This window comes from Xenopus laevis, chromosome 1S (genome assembly GCF_017654675.1).
Source record: "Xenopus laevis strain J_2021 chromosome 1S, Xenopus_laevis_v10.1, whole genome shotgun sequence".
Classification (NCBI taxonomy): domain Eukaryota; kingdom Metazoa; phylum Chordata; class Amphibia; order Anura; family Pipidae; genus Xenopus; species Xenopus laevis.
In genome coordinates this window covers 11,506,954-11,524,783 of record NC_054372.1, presented here as the reverse complement: position 1 = coordinate 11,524,783, position 17,830 = coordinate 11,506,954, and the positions used below count along the sequence as shown (strand labels likewise).

Below are 17,830 nucleotides of genomic sequence, written 5' to 3'. Positions count from 1 at the left end.
GCATGAAAGTTCCCACAGGAAAGCAATTTTCACCTTGTAGAACAAATTGCTGTGGTCATCAGCCTGCGATTCATGGCAGGAGTTGTCTGCAGCAGGGGAATTTGTTAAAGGAGAAGGAAAGGCTGAAATTAAGTAAGCTTTATCAGAAAGGTCTATATAAATACACCAGTAAACCCACAAAGTAATTTTGCTCTGAGTCCTCTGTCAAAAGAAACAGCACATTTCTTTCCTTCTATTGTGTACTCATGGGCTTCTGTATCAGACTTCCTGTTTTCAGCTTAAACCTCCAGGGCTAGGGCTTGAGCATGCTCAGTTTGCTCCTCTCTCCCTCCCTCCCTCCATGATGTAATCTGAGCCCAGATCTATGAGTAAGCAGGGAGAAACTCGGGCAGGAAGTGATGTCACACCAAGCTAATATGGCAGCTGCTATCCTAAACAAACAGAGCTTCTAGAGCTGTTTACTCAGGTATGGTAAAGCATTCTGCAGAATAAATATAGTGTTATAGCTTGCACTATCTATTGACAATAAAATGCCTTAGTAGTTTTCCTTCTTCTTTAATAGGAGTAGGACTGTTATACTGCTTGCTCTACTGAGCTGACGTGTGTTTATAGGATTCTAACATATTACTTAAGCTCATAAGAAATGCTTCCAGTTATTGGCCAAACTGTTGAGATTATTTTTTTTAATAACATTTCTTCAGTGCAAGAGTGATTTGGATGACTGCCATATACATGTATAGTTTCTGGTGATTCATCAAGGGAAAACCGTCTAAAAAAAAATGCAAACAATTTTAAGTATTTCCTTTAATCACATACCTGAAATAACTGAAGGCATAACTGAAATAATGCCCTTTGTGAAGAAAAATATATAATTTTATATTTTTTAAAATACTTTTGGGTTACTAATGGCTGTTTAGAAACGGCATCAGCAGCCCTGTTGTGCCTCATATTATTTAAGCTTCTGGATAATGGGTTTCTGGAAAACTGATCTCATGCCTGTATCTGCACTTTTAGCTACACCGTGTAAGTTGCAAGTACAGGTATGGAATCGGTTATCCAGAAACCCATTATCCAAAAAGGTCCGATTTACAGACAGGCCATCTCCTATAGACTACATTTTATCCAAATCCAGATTTTTAATTTTTTTTATTTTCTCTAAAAATAAAACAGTAGTTTGTACTTGATCCAGACTAAGATATAATTAATCTTTATTGGAAGCAAAACCAACCCATTGGGTTTATTTAATGTTTTCTAGTTGACTTAAATTGATTCCATCATGATTTTTATGATGGTTTTTATTTGTAAATAACACTGTTTACACTGCAAATAATTCACTCTACAATATAAAATGTCATTCCTGAACCAGCAAGTGTATTTAGTTGTAATATTGGTGTGTAGGTGCATCTCAGGTCATTTTGCCTGGTCATGTGATTTCAGAAAGAGCCAGCACTTTAGGATGGAACTGCTTTCTGGCAGGCTGTTGTTTCTCCTACTCAATATAACTGAATGTGTCTCAGTGGGACCTGGATTTTACTATTGAGTGCTGTTCTTAGATCTACCAGGCAGCTGTTATCTTGTGTTAGGGAGCTGTTATCTGGTTACCTTCCCATTGTTTTGTTATAAGGCTGCTGGGGGGGAGGGAGGCAGTGATATCACTCCAACTTGCAGTACAGCAGTAAAGAGTAGGGATGCACGGAATCAAGGATTCGGTTTGTGATTTTGCCTTTTTCGGTAGGATTCCTATTCGGCCAAATCCTTCTGCCCGGCCGAATCCGAATCCTAATTTGCATATGCAAATTAGGGGTGGGAAGGGTAAAAACATTTTTTACTTTTTTGTTTTGTGCCTTTTTTTTCTTTTGCAAAGGATTCGGCCGAATCCAAAATAGTGGATTCAATGCATCCGAGTGACTAAAGTTTATCAGAGCACAAATCACATGACTGTGGGCAGCTGGGAAACTGACAATATGTCTAGCCCCATGTCAGACTTCAAAATTAAATATAAAAAAAATCGGTTTGCTCTTTTGAGAAACTGATTTCAGTGCAGAATTCTGCTGGAGCAGCACTATTAACTGATGTGTTTTCAAAAAAACATTTTTTCCTATGACCGTATCCCTTTAAGGTATGAAGATCCAACACCAGGTCCCAAGCATTCTGGATAACAGGTCCCATACTTGTATATTACCCTTTGGGCTGAGAGAAGAGTGCAATCTGTAGCTTTCAGGGGAAGCCGTTATTTATAGATAGATGGCACGAACTACAGTATTTGCCAGTAAGTCATTGAGCAGGTCTGTGCAGATGCAATTGCCTTAATTTGTATTTATTTTACTATTCTGCATATAGCAGCCTTGGGGAACCCAGGTCACAGTGAGCTCAAGCTGCGTATTGTCTGCTAACAAGGACAAAAAGCGGAACAAGCAGTCGCAGAGCATGTGGGTTGGCTGTAAGCAAGTGTATCTGGAGAACAATGGAAAGTATCCTGGGGAAAAATAACTGGTCAAAGAAAGACCTAATGTGAAGGCTTCCTATTATTGGTGGGATATTTGATGTCCAAGAGAGCTGTCTGGGTATGATAAGAAAATACCTCTTGTAATGGCACCATTTCTTCCTGCTGCGAGAAGTTGCCTGTTATCCAAAAGGTAGTAAAACATTTCAGTATAGCTATTACCCCCCTATACTAAGCACATTTCTGCAGGAACAGCCCAGTAGACTAACCCATATCTTGTACTTTACTGGGATCAGATTTTACCACTATAGCTATTACAGGTATGGGATCCCTTATGCAGAAAGCTCTAAATTACAGGAAGGCCAACTCACACACAGCCATATTGGTGGCCAATAGGATTGGGTTTATTTAAAGGACAAGTAAAGCTTAACTAAAGAAGTAGCTAGAAATGTTGTACATTATGTTTTGTGCTTCTGTACCAGCCCAAGGCAACCACAGCCCTTTAGGGTTAGGGCACACGGGGAGATTGGGAGAGATTTAGTCGCCCGGTGACTAATCGCCTCTCCCCGATCTGCCTTACCCTACCTTCCCGCCGGTTATAATGAGAAATTGCCAGCGAGATGGTACTTGCGGTGCTTCGTTTTCCGAAGTTTCCTTGGTCGACTTCGGAAAATCAAGCACTGCGAGTTTCATACCGCTGCCGATTTCTCATTATAGCCGGCGGGAAGGCAGATCGGGGAGATTGTCGCCCCCTCCTCCCCTCCCTACTGTAATCTGAGCCCAGAGCTATGAGTGAACAGGGAGAGACTCAGGCATGAAGTGATGTCACACCAAGCTAATATGGCAGCTGCTATCCGAAACAAACAGCTTCTAGAGCTGTTTACTCAGGTATGGAAAGCATTCTGCAGAATAAATACAGTGTTATAGCTTGCACTATTGTGGCTAATCTATTGGCAATAAACTGCTTCAGTAGTTTTCCTTCTCCTTTAAGTATTAAAGCCCACTATGTTTCAACATAAAAATGATCTAGGATTTCCCCTTTAGCCTGCAGTAATATGGATTCATTTCCCAAAGTGTGGTTAGTCTAGTGGATGTGTAATCGTATCTGTCTGAGGATTGTGGGAGCTGACGCTTGCAGGGAGCACGTAGGCCCTGCTTGGAATGTACAGTAACCTTTGCCCATGTAATGTACAACTAATACTTCAGATTTCACTTTTCCTTTTAACCTCTGATTTCCTTTATTTTCCCCATGTCTGACGTATATAGAACTTTATCCCCTATGATATCATGGATGTGCAGGAAGAATCGATTAATACCATGGAAATGTCACTGCCCTATAATCTTGACATTTTAACTGTCCTAAACCAGAACATTTTATGAGTTTGAAACTTGCACTTTGGCAAATACTCCTGTTTTTATCAATTGACACATTCACCCGATGCCAAAATAACTAATAAACAGACAAGAGTTTCCTACTTTACCAAGTCCATTGGCATTAATAACGTCCCCGTGTGAGGAGCGGCTGTGTGCTCCACCGTGACCTCAATTCCCCTTTCGCACAGCAGGATTATCGGGGGAAACAGACGCAAACCCTAAAGGGGAACCTAAATATAAACCTTGTGCACTTTGCTGGGTGTTAGTTGAATAAAGTCCTTGCTGTATTCTGATTTTGTGCCCCTTATCGGAGTTGTTATGGCTGAGGCTGTAACCATGGACTGTGCAACCTTTGGCAAACCCTTGTATCTCAGCCTCTGGCACCAAAAATAAATAAATGTGTTTCCTGGAAACATGCACTCTGCTCTGTAAAAGTTAATGGCACCATATTTGCTTTTTTGAAGTAAGCGTTCGTTTTCTGTTTATCGTCCTTTAAATACAATTTCATGTAATCTGAGGCTATAGCCTGTGTTCTATACAATGCATTCCATCTCATTTAATGTCAACAGGGAGCAGCCATGTTTGAAATTTAATTACAAGTCTATATATTTTGACAATTGTCTCTGTGCAGTTTTAGCACCGAAGAACACAGAGAGATTAAAGTCACATTATTGCATTAAAGGAACTATAGCGAAAATGAAAATTTAATATGTTTCCGCATACTGAAATAAATAACTTTGTAAATACAGTCAATTAAATATTCTGTACCGTTTCTGAAATAATAAAAGTTTATATTCACTTTTCCTCTCAGCATCTGTTTCTCTTCATTCTGTCTTCATGCAGCAGTTGGGTGTCAGATATTCATTGACAGATCCAATATATCTTATAGGGGGGCTCCTTTCCTAGCAGATGAATTAGAGCTCACTCAATTTAAGTACAAACAAAATCTAACAAAATAACTGCCTTTTGCAAAAATTCTGCATGTAGAGAGACAGGATTTCTGGTGAGTTTAATAGAGTGAGCTCGAATACATCTTCTAGGCAAAAGGAGCCCCCCTATAAGATATATTGGATCTAACTGTCAATGATTATCTGACACCCAACTGCTGCATGAGACAGAATGAAGAGAAACAGATGCTGAGAGAGGAATAGTGAAGATAAACTTCAGTATGCTGAAGCTGATATTACATTTTCATTTTCGCAATAGTTCCCCTTTAAGTATGAATCTTGCAGTGAGCGGGTTAAGATGCCTGCAATTTGGGATTGCAACACCGGTATTTTGTGCCTAAATAGTTTTCTAAATAGAAACCGAGAAAACAGGGGTGTATTTTGAGGATGTGGAGCCAAAAAGAACCAAGGCTATCCGTGCAGAGGAAGTGTTGGAACAATGGTATCTTGGCGAGGAAGTTTGTTAATCATATGGGCTTTACCTCCACTTGAAAATAATAGAAAGCTGTATGGTCTATGGCCTAGCTGGGGGGTTCCAAAATAAGTGCTTCAAGGGGAACTATCGCGAAAATTAAAATTTAAAATTGCCTTCAGCATACAGGTATGGGATCCGTTATCCAGAAAGCTATGAATTACGGAAAAGCTGTCTCCCATAGACTTTCCTTTTTCTCTCTAATAATAAAACAGTAGCTTGTACTTGATCTAAGATATAATTAAACCTTATTGGAGGCAAAACCAGTCTATTGGGTTTATTTAATGTTTATATGATTTTGTTATAGATTTAAGAAACAAAGATTAAATTATTGGAAGATCTGAGCATTCTGGATAATGGATTCCATACCTGTACTGAAATAAGAAACTTTCTACAAGCAATTAAAAATTATGTACAGTTTCTGAAATTAAGTTTATCGTCGCTATTCCTCTCTCAGCATCTGTTTCTCTTCATTCTGTCTTCATTTAGGAGTTGGGTGTCAGATGAATTATGTTATAGGGGGACTTCTTTTGAAATCCTGTCTCTCTACATGCAGGATTTGTGCAAAAGGCAGTTATTTTGTTACATTTTGTTTGTACTGGAATCATATTTGAGTGAGCTCTAATTCATCTGCTAGGAAAGGAGCCCCCCTTTAAGATATATTAGATCTAACTGTCAATGAATATCTGACACCCAACTGCTGCATGAAGACAGAATGAAGAGAAACAGATGCTGAGAGAGGGATAGTGAACATAAACTTGATTATTTCAGAAACAATTCAGAATGTTTTTATTGATTTTAGTTAGTAAGTTTCTTACTTCCGTATGATCAAGCTTATATTAAATTTAAATTTTTTAAAAATGCAGCTGCAGCACCTCTTTGTTGCAAAAAGTGAAAACTTGAATTTGTTAGGTCAAAGAACCAGGCAATGTTTCGGGGCTTACTCTAAACCTTTTTCAAGCCTTCAAGATGCTGCAGCTGTATTTTTTTCCAGTTTGTCTATCCAGACTGCTTTGCACCCACCCCACCCCACAAGGTTAAATAAGGTGGTTGAAGCACACACAATATTGACTACTCAGGTCTGTACTAATGGCTATAGAAACTGCAGAATGAATTTGAACTTCAACTGAAAGACCATAAATTGGGCAGTACATTGTGAATATTTGTGTAGCTGCAGAGAAATATGACATTTACTTTTACTGTACTCCTTATTATCATTAATAGCATTATAGTCTGCCTCTGACTCACAGAATTAAAAAGAACCCCTAAACAATAAGTTAATATGGTTGAACGGAGGATACCATTTTATAATCTCTAAAATAAATCCCCAAGACGTTAGATTTAATTTTTTCCAAAAAAGCCACAATTGGTTGGAACAGTAGAGCAGGCAGTGTTCATTTATATATGTATTTTGTATATAAAAATAAAGGAACTGCCAGACTCCTCTGTCCCCATGTAATGGGCCACCAAAGGTTCTAAAATAGAGAGTAGAATTTTTTTAATTTCTAAGGAATTTTTCCCAAAGGTCATTATCGGTTGGAATATTTAAGCGGGCAGTGTTCATCAGTTTGCACAATACAGAAAATTGGCATACTCCACGCTGGTTTTATCCGCCTCGCACAGGATTATTATTTAAATGCATTTTTTTTTCTCTCTCCTGATCTCCTGCTTTGTTGTGTCCATGATAAGTTTTTAAGATGAGTGTCTTTCACACCATGTTCTGATGTCTATGGTGCTGAAACCCTTCTCTCTGGTTAATTTCAGCACCCATCTGTGAAACTGAACAAAAGTGCCTGCTTGTTCCCTTACGAAATCAATGGTAAGTTTAAAGAAAAAAAAAAACGTTAGATTTATTAATTTTTTTTTTTTGGTTGTTTTTAGATAAAACAAAAGGTATCCAGCGGAGTACTAAAAAAAGCCTTTTCTGTTGCAAATCCGATGCCCTTTAAAGAGGGGCCGGGAAATTAATTTGTAGAGTGCTGGATTTGGAACAATACTGTAGAATCACAGGCTCCTCGGGTGCTCGTAGGCTGCTTTGCATTGTAAAAACTCCCAGGCACAAAGGCTTGAAGGGAACGAATACTCAAGTACATACGATTAAGTGGTGGGGGGGTTTTTTAAGACCACTGTACTGGCCTGTCAAATTATACTTTTATATAAAGTGTGCCTGCACAAAAATGTCTTTTAGATTTATATGGAAATGATAAGAATCTGCCCAGACAAGGCAAGCAGTATGGCAGCTTCCATTATGCACTTTGATGAAATGGTTAAAAACAGGCGTAGAGAAATTCGGTCCTGAAGGCAGTCTATCTCGAGCGTGCGAACATTCTATTTGTGGCTGTTAGATGGGTTGTTCACCTTTACATTAACTGTTAGTATGATGTGATATCCTGAGACCATTTGCAATTGGTTTTTGTGGTTTTTGAGTTATTTAGCTTTTTATTCAGCAGCTCTCCAGTTTTGCAATTTCAGCAGTCTGGTTGCTAGGGTCCAAATTCCCCTAGCAGCCATGCATTGATTTGAATAAGAGACTGGAATATGAATGGGAGAGGCCTGAATAGAAAGGTGAGTAATATCAATAAACGTGTAGCCTTACAGAGCATTTGCTTTTTAGATTGGGTCAGTGACCCCCGTTTGAAAGCTGGAAAGAAGGCAAATTATTCAAAAAGTATCAAAAATAAAAAATGAATTCCAGTTGAAATGTTTCTTGGAATTGTCCATTCTATAACATAATAAACATTAATGTAAATGTGAACCACCCCTTTTACGGATATTCTTTCACGTCTTGTGTTCTAATGTTCTTCTTTTTAATTCTTTTCTCCTTTATAGAAGACAGCCCTTGGAAAGTCCTCAACGGGACATATCCAATCAGGAATGAGGTGAACAAGAACTCAATCTTTTCCTTCTCCACGTACCCCTTCGGTGCAGGCACTTCGGGCAGCTACGGTCAGCAGTGGCAAAACGAGTCGTCCAATGCAGCCAAGGTCTCTGGGTGGATAAGTGGACTGACTCTAAATGACGGCTTTGGACAGCCCCTGGCACCCCCTACAAAAAGACACTGCAGGTCATTGTCTGAGCCAGATGAACTGTCCCGCTGTAGGTCACCCTGGAAACCTGGCAATTCCAAAGTTTGGACTCCGGTATCAAAAAGACGATGCAACAGTGGTGGGAGCACCACTTTGCAGCGATGCAACAGTCACGGTGGTGGCAACCTTCAGAGAAGCACAAGCATCAGCCTGCCACAAAATCCAGTCACGGTCAAGAACATCTTTGTGGCCTCCACCTGCGACACTTCTCCAGTCCAGAGGCCATCATCGGCCAGCAGTGGCTTTGTAGATAGTAACGAAGGAAGTGCCGTTTATAACGTCCACTGGAACTCTACGGAGCCCACTGAATTCAATCCGAGGAGACGCTTCTCCCTCTCTCAGGAGCACATTACGGAAAATGCAGATCTTTCGCCTTCAGCCAATAGCACACCCACCTCAACTCCAGAGCTCCGGCGGCGCCAGGGCTTGCTGAGATGCCGCTCCCAGCCGTGTGTCCTCAACGAAAGGAAAACGCGGCTAAAACGCAGGCGTGACGAAGATGTCCGGTGGACTCGGCCATCTTTGGATTTTTTCAAAATGACACGGGTAAGCCTTCCTTAAAGACTCTAAGAAATTATAGGGCTAAAAATGGCATATTTTATATAGTGAATTTATTGCACGAGGCTAAAGTTTCAGCTTGTCAATAGCAGCAATGATCCAGGACTTCAAACTTGTCACAGGGGGTCACCATCTTGGAAAGTGTCTGTGACACTCGCATGCTCAGTGGGCTCTGATTGGCTGTTGAGAAGCTAAGCTTAGGGCTCGTCACTAATTATCCAGCAGAAAATGAGCTTCCCTGGCTGTAATATAAGCTGATGCTACAGGTTTGCTGATTATTCAATTCTGATGCTAATTGCACTGGTTTCTGTGCTGCCATGTAGTAATTATCTGTATTAATTACTAATCAGCCTTATATTGTGACATTTCTATTCTATGTGTACTGTATATTGTGAGTGGCTCCCTAAGCTCAGTAAGTGACAGCAGCACAGAGCATGTGCAGTGAATCAGCAGAAAAGAAGATGGGGAGCTACTGGGGCATCTTTGGAGACGCAGATCTTTACTGCTAAAGCAGCTTCTTTGGTTAAGCTTTAGTTCAATATTTAATGGAGATATATGAGAATTTATATTATATATAATATTTCATATGTAACCTTTATGTAATAAATATCTGAATGAAACAGGAGGGTGATTTAGACAAGCTGTTTGTTGACAGTGTCCTGGGATCTACTGATCCCCAGCTAAAGGTTTACTGATAGATCCCCATCTCCCTTTAGCAGACCCCTGCTCTACAGCATTGCTGCCTGGAGACTCCTGAATAGATTTAGGCAGAATTATAGTCAAGCATAGGACAGTTGCCTAAATCAGAGCCAACCTCCTAAATGTTATTTTGTTTTATAAGGATTTGATATGCTCCTGGGGTGGGGCGGGAAATAAATGCCTATCAAAATCAGTGTACAGTGAGTGGCGACATTTTCCATTGCAATATTGGAGTCGCTGTCAAGATAGCTGGTCTGTCTGGCAACAATCCGTTCCTGCTGTAGATACCCGGGGTCAGGTCCGCAGGAAATTCTCCCAATGAACTCCTATAGCTTTGCTTTCTCATATATTAAAAAAACATTTATTGTATTTATCTTTTAAATAGTTCTATATACCGCATTTGCAGTATAAACACAGGCACACCCTTCCTTATTATTGGGAAAGAAACGTTTTGCATCAAATAAACATGTGACCATGTATATTATATAAATCCCTTCAGCTGTTGCACTACTGCTCCCATCATGTTGTGAAAGGATTGTGCAACAAACAATCTGTATATGGGAGTTACCAGCACCCTAGGCACGGCCCAGTCCTCTAACTTTTAAAGGAATTGTTCAGTATTAAAATAAAAACTGGGTAAATAGAATAAAAAATGGTTTTAATGTAGTTATTAGCCAAAAATGTAATGTATAAAGGCTGGAGTGACTGAATGTCTAACATAATAGCCAGAACACTACTTCCTGCTTTTCAGCTCTCTTCGTTTCCACTGATTGGTTACCAGGCAGTAACCAATCAGTGACTTGAGAGGGGGGCACATGGGTCATAACTGTTGCTTTTGAATCTGAGCTGAATGCTGATGATCAATTACAAACTCACTGAACAGTTATGTCCCATGTGGCCTCCCTTCCAGTCACTGACTAACTCAGAGTTAGAGAGCTGAAAAGCAGGAAGTAGTGTTCTGGCTATTATGTTACACATCCAGTCACTCCCGCCTTTATACATTACATTTATGCCTAACTATTAGAAACATTATTTATTTTGCACAGCCTATCTATTTACCCCGTTTTTATTTTTCCACCGAACTGTCCCTTTAAGGTCATATAAATGCAATAATAAAATTTTGCATCATGATAATCTAATCAACATTCCAATAAACATTTATTCCACACTTTCATTGATATTAAAGGAGCATGAAAGGCGTGTTTACTTGGGGGTGCCAAAAGTTAGGCAACCCCAAGTGATTATATATTCTTATCTCACACTCCAGGCTGGTGTTCCTATCGGTAGAAAACTGCACCGGCCTGGGGTTATTCCAGAGAGCACCTTGGAGTGATCGGATTCCTTCTTCTTTCTTCAAATTTCTATAACTTTAGTTTCTATAACTATAATGGGAGACAAGCAGGCATATCTAGTCGAGGGTGCCTAACTAGGGATGCACCAAACCCACTATTTTGGATTCTGCCAAATCCTTTGCGAAAAATTTGGCCGAATACCGAATCGAAACTGAATCCTAATTTGCATGTTCAAGTTAGGGGTGGGAAGGGTATCAATGTTTTACTTCCTTGTTTTGTGACAAAGTCACGCAATTTCCCTCCCTGCCCCTAATTTGCATATGCAAATTCGGATTTGGTTCGGCCGGGCAGAATCCTGCTGAAAAAGGCCCAATCCTGGGCCCAATCCCTTATACCAGCCCAAAGCTAGTATAAGGGAGTTCAATCGTTCTTTAGGTGCTTCTATGCTTGAATTTCACGTTTTAATCATACATTTTCTTTGGCTATTTATACAACCCTTAAATGGCTTATAATGTGTTTCTTATCCAGACGCTCACCAATTTTAAGTTGTGGTTCGGCTGCTTTAGCCCCGAACCCGCAACTGTTTTAGTATTATGCACAGTTTTTTAAATACAGGGTCACTCACCGCACTCCAAAGGTGGTTCGGGTGCTAGGCCACGAACCCGTAGCAAGGGGAAAAATCCACTTTTGATTATGTACTCACGAACTTCTTGGAGGCAAGGAAAAATTCCAAAAAAGCTTTATTTCACATCAGATGTTTTAACTAATGTGAAATAAAGCTTTTTTGGAATTTCCTCGTCTCCAAGAAGTTCGTGAGTGCATGCCCAAAAGTGGATTTTTGGTCGGTTTAAGGGAGTTCACTTGCTGCCAGTTGCTGGAAACTAGTGACTGTCATTCTTACTGACTTGTTGAAACTTGAATCTCTGGTTCAATATTTGTTTATTGAAAGAACAGTGGCAGAAGCGAGTCCAAACTTTTTGTTTTCCAGCATTTCCAAGGTATAAGGGCTTATTTTTGTTGTGTGGCTTAGGTACACTGTTTGTCTTTTCTTTCAGGGGTGAGCAAACTCTGTGGGGTACATGTAAAAATGGTGTGCTGGGAAACAGGAGCTTGTCTGGCTGAGGGCTGATCTGCTTCACTTTTAATCTGCTTGTAGTAGGGATGCACCGAATCCAGGATTCAGTTCGGGATTCTGCCAGGATTTGGCCTTACAGCAGGATTCGGTGGAATCCTTCTGCCCGGCCAATTCGAATCCTAATGTAACGGTCGGCACCCAACACCAGAACAAATGCCAAGCACCCTGGTCTCGGCTCGTGCTTCACCTGTAGTGTGACCGCCTTTGGCCTTGGGAGGAGCCCTCAGCTACTTGGATGCCACCAGGACTTAAACAAGAGGTTCAAGGCAATAGGTTCTGGCAGGGGGGCACGACTGTAAAGCAAAGTCTTTGGGCAGAAGGTCGTAGTACAAGGCGTTTAGGCAAAAGAGTAGTCAGATCAGGCCGGGTCAGGGCAGGCAGAGAATAAACGTAGTCAGGCAGGCAAGGGTCAAACCATGAAATTAATCAGAGGGTAAATCAGAAGAGGTAGTCGGTAATCAGGCAGGGGTCAGGATCCAGAGGTCAGAATAGTCAAAAGCCAGGCAGGGGTCACAACAGGAATCAAACAGGTTCAAAACAGGAATAGCAAAAGCTCAGGAAGCACCAGGAATAAACTCCTATCACGGGCAAAGTCCTGTGGCTTTAATTAGGCTTTTATACTTTTCAAATATGGCACCATTGCACGCTGGCAGCATCACGCCAGCGCCTTTAAATGACATGGAGGCGCACGCGCGCCCTTAGGAGGCAAAGATGGCGCCAGACACGGCGCGGCGGGCGTCCCCGCCACACCACTGGACCACCAGGGTGAGCTTTTTTTTTTATTAAACCTAATTTGCATATGCAAACTAGGGGCGAGGAGGGAAATTGTGTGACTTTTTGTTACAAAACAAAAATTTTTGCCCTTTCCCACCCCTAATTTGCATATGCAAATTAGGATTCAGGTCCGGTTCGATATTCATCTGAATCTATCGCAAAGGATTCAGTGGTTTGGCCGAATCTAAAATAGTGGATTCGGTGCATCCCTAGCATGTAGAGAGTTGCAGGCATGAAGCTCAATGTATCAATATAGAGCAGTCCCTCAAACAGGTGAATAAGAACAAATGGTAGTTTTAGGTACTCATAAAGGTACCTTTTTGTATTCAACAAACAATCATTGGCTCATTGTGTATGGTAGGGGCAGGAATAGCCTGTGGATCAGGAGGAGGAAAAAAAGGAAAGCTAATGTTTCAGCCATAAAGCATGACTGAACTGCTGTTTGATGTGCAGCTGTTTTGTATGAAAAAAATATGTTCTACACACAATAAATATTGTTGCTACAGTGACAGTGTATAAAATGCATATTTATATTTCCTTTTCCTTGTCGCTTTGCCTGTGAATCTTAAGCAACATACTAAAGAATGAGTCCTTTTCTGTTTATGTATCACTGGATATTCTAGCAATTTATTGAGATCTGCTCAGATGGAGGCTTATTTTCCCTAACACCACATCTAGCAACTGGTGCCCAGAAACCCAAGGTCTTTATCAGCTGGCTCTTGCTAACGACTCTTTCTGTCACTTTGCTATGGCTTTAAACCACACCTTACCTTAAAGGGGCCTTGCAAAAATGAAAAAATAATATATAAGCCTGATCATACTGAAAAAAGAAACTGTCTAAATATAATCAATTAAAAATCCTGCATCATTTCTGAAATAATCAAGTTCATCTTCACTATTCCTCTCTCAGCATTTCTTTCTCTTCATTCTGTCTTCATGCAGCAGTTGGATGTCAGATATTCATTGACAGTTAGATCCAATATATCTTATAGGTAGGGGGCTTCCTTTACTAGCAGATTTATTTGAGTGAGCTCTAATACCTGATTCCAGTACAAAAAAAATAACTGCCTTTTGCACAAATTCTGCATGTAGAGAGACAGGATTTCTGGTGAGCTCTAATACATCTAGGCAAAATGAGCCCCCCTTATAAGGGGCTTTTTTTGCCTAGAAGATGTATTCGAGCTCACCAGAAATCCTGTCTCTCTACATGCAGAATTTGTGCAAAAGGCAGTTTTGTTAGATTTTGTTTGTACTGGAATTCGTTATTTGAGTGAGTCCTCCTATAAGATATATTGGGTCTAACTGTCAAAGACTATCTGACACCCAACTGCTGCATGAAGAGAGAATGAAGAGAAACAGATGCTGAGAGAGGAATAGTAAATATAAACTTGATTATTTCAGAAACAATGCAGAATATTAAAATTGATTATTTTTAGAAAGTTTCTTATTTCATTATGATGAAGATCATATTACATTTTGATACAGGACATACAAACAAGGAGTGCTGCACGCTACCACTGATACCAGCAACATTCCTTTGTGATTTGCATGTATTGCAATAGGTACCTTATAATAAAGGTAAAGTAAATAGGTCCGATACACTCGCGGTTTTAAATGAAACGCTGCAAACTTTCCCCAAATCGGGTGGGGCAAACTTTCCCCAAATCACGTGACTCGGCATGAACGTAATACGAAGCAAAAGTAGAAAAAAAGATGCACTCTTATGACTTAATGTGGTGTACACAGAGGTACCTCCAAATACTGGTGATGTAGTATGTACTTCATCACTGACAAAGGGGGCCGGCATCCCATGAAACGTTTGATTTTTGTACTCAATAAATGGAGGTACCTCTGTGTACACTGCATTAAGTCGTAAGAGTGCATCTTCTTTCTACTTTTATTCCTTGTAATAAAGGTGACTTAATGGGCACTAGGATAAGAAATACCCTACTGTGCTCCACCCATCTGAAAATTACAGCTCCCAGCATTCCAGCTGTAATTACTTGACAATTGGTGCTATCTGTAGCCGGCCTGTAATGCTATCTGGCAGCTAGGTCAAAAAAGCCCTGGCAGGCAAGAGGTTAAATATATATTTAAAGGGATAAAAAAACATGTTTTGTATTGGCTCTGAGTTTTGTAGCTCCTTGATGCAGTATTATGAAGATTAAGGATAGGGGCCAATGGGATCATTTTCCATTTTACTACAGTGGACAAACCGAGCCATGCCATTATGATTATTCACTAGGGATTCTTGGCTTTCCCATCATTCCCTTGTGATGAGTTCTTAAAAAAATAAATGTTCCTCTGGCACTTTGTTTTGATCCTGCAGCACAGGGAACACTGCAGAGGGTTTGCCCAACTGCCACTCATCACCTTTTATCAGAAAAATGAAAATGTCAGCCAAGGAACATCTAGTGTTTCAGCTGCAGCTCACAAACTCTGCCTTATGAATACTGCAGTTTTTAAGACTGCTGCTTGACCTTGCCGGGAAATCTGTAGTCCCACCGGGGGTTTGATCCATTATATGACAATCTGGGCTCAGGTTAGCTTGAGCTCTTTACCCAATTGAGGTTAAATTTCCTTTTCTCATTATCTCTGCTTTATACCAGGAGCACAATCCAGCCCTGATGGCACCAACGAGTCGGCAAAGAGTCTTTATCCATCGGTGATCATGAGTTCTCAGATCTAAGTAAATAGTACCCAACCAAAGGAGGAAAATGTCAGGCACTCACAGATCCCACAAACAGGCTAGTAAAAAGACTGGGAATTTTAGGCCACAATAAGCCTAGGATTGAGTTCCTACAGGCACGAAACACAAAAGGCTATGCATTAGCTTACTTTGTGGCCTAAAATAAAATTCTCAGTCTTTTAACAAGCCTGTTTGTGGGATCTGTGAGTGGCTGCTGTTTTTTCTTTGGTTGGATACCTCCATCTCGAGCTGTAGGTCTAGGGCATGAGCACCCCGACCCCATGTACTACTGGTGAGATTATAAACTTGTTGGCTTTACATTGGGATTCTTTTCTTTAAATCTAATAAGTAGCTCATATTCAAAGTGCTGGCCCCCTCTCTAACTACCAGTGCATTGACCGCACAAAATTGTGCCATTTTTTTGGTTGATTGAATTTTAATTTATAAATGTGAACTACTTTTTCAAGATCTCCAAACCGGCTCAGAAAATCATCATTTCAATCAAACGTAGAGCAATGGCTTCCAACCTGTTGGGTTGGCTCTAGGGGATAGGAGGTTTGTTTTAGCTAGGGTAATGGCACAGATGGCAGCTTCAGCCAAAACCGACAAAAAACGCAGTGTATGCCATTGCACAAATTGTCGTTGTGACAAGTCACATTTTCCTATGTATATAATATACAGCTTATTAAGCATGTTCTCTGCTTTGCGTGCGGGTGCTTCATTTCCCCAGTGTTCAAGAGTGACCGGTTAGTTTCTAAATGAGCTGTGTGATAGTACAGTGGTAACTTGTATTATCTGAACTGTATTTTTACTCTGCCTATGATTTTGCTGCAGAAAAGGGACACAATCATGAAAACAAATCATCTGAAATTTTGTCTGCTGGACTGGTATCAACTTCCTTCCTAGTATAGTGACTAGGTTCTCATGGAAACTAGAAGAGCAACAGGGCACTATCTGAAAGGCGATTGGGTGTCCTCCCCTTGTCTATGTGAGTTTCCTCTGGGTGCTGCGGTTTCTGCCCACACTCCAAAAAACACACAGGTGGCTCTTTGTGAAATTAAAAGAACAGCTCAGTGTAAAAATAAGTAAATAGGCTGTGCAAAATAAAAAAAAATGCAATATATTTAGCCAAAAATATAATTTATAATGGCTGGAGTGACTGGATGTGTAACATAATAGCCAGAACACGACTTCCTGCTTTTCAGCTCTCTAACTCTGAGTTAGTCAGCGACTTTAAGGGGGGCCACATGGGACATAACTGTTTGGTGAGTTTGTAAGAGTGCTTCAAAGCAGGAAGTAGTGTTCTGGCTATTATGTTAGACATCCAGTCTAACCTTTGTGTGCCCATGGTAGGCACCTTAGATTGTTAGCCCTGCTTGTGTAGGGACTGACTATGAACTCTATAAACCACTGGTTATACATGTAGAGTCAGTTTATATTTGCTCTGTTTCCTGCTACAAATCTGCCTCTGCATCTATATGTGATATGCCCATTGGTTAAGTGGAAGTTCTAGACTTGCATAGCTTTTATACCCTGCTTTGTCTCCGTTTCTGTTTAACTCAGTGGCTTTCTGATTGTGCATATGACAAGTGTTTTGGTTCACAATGTGCTCAGCAAGAGGTGTTTGATTTCAGATTATTTCCCATACCAGTTACCTACCACACAGATGGTTTCTTTCATGCTGACACTAAAATTACAGGGGGTGTGGGTGGTATTGTGTACAGCCGGAATCTAAGCATTTTATGGTGCACAATTCAGCATTGTAATAATGTTATATATATATATAATGTTATATACTTTTTGAACCACAGGCGCAAGTACAATGAAATCACAGGCTGGGCAGCCATTTTTAATTTCTAGGCACTTTCTAAACTACCAGTCAGCTCAGAAGCACCCAGGAGTCTTGGGAGTTGTATCTGTGCAACAGCATGTATTTGTGTTATTGGCAAATCCAATTGTCAAATTGTGTAGGGGTACGGCAAAGAGTTGTCACCTATATTTTGTATTCAAGAAGTCATCAATCTCCACAGACAATATTAAAAAAAAAAACTACCTTTTCTTTTGTAAATCTTCCCATGCTAGAGCCTTGAGATTTCTCGTTTAGCTGGTTTTATACCTAATTGCTGCCTACAAGCCTGTTTCTCAATTACTTTCATATCTCCCTCTGGGAAGCACCACATGAAAGTTATTTGTGGCTTTATGGCATACTATTGCTTTATGGGCACCAATTTATCCTTTTATTATTCCTTACAAAGAGAGCTAAAAATAAAATTGCTGCTTTCCTTGCATTCCACTATAACATCCCAACCAACTCCATCAGATTTAGGTGCTTATTTTTTTCTCCATACCCTATCCTTATCA

The 17,830-nt window shown here is 40.3% G+C and overlaps 1 protein-coding gene across 2 annotated transcripts in view; it reads left to right on the top strand.

Annotated features, from left to right (window-relative positions):
* The window catches only part of fam53a.S (family with sequence similarity 53 member A S homeolog), a 66,850-nt gene that overhangs the window by 30,231 nt on the left and 18,789 nt on the right, over window positions 1–17,830 (top strand). For both annotated transcript variants that reach the window (XM_018236514.2, NM_001091807.1), the window contains 2 exon segments: window positions 7,001–7,055; window positions 8,066–8,868. In XM_018236514.2, coding sequence (XP_018092003.1) covers window positions 7,001–7,055; window positions 8,066–8,868 — 858 coding nt within the window.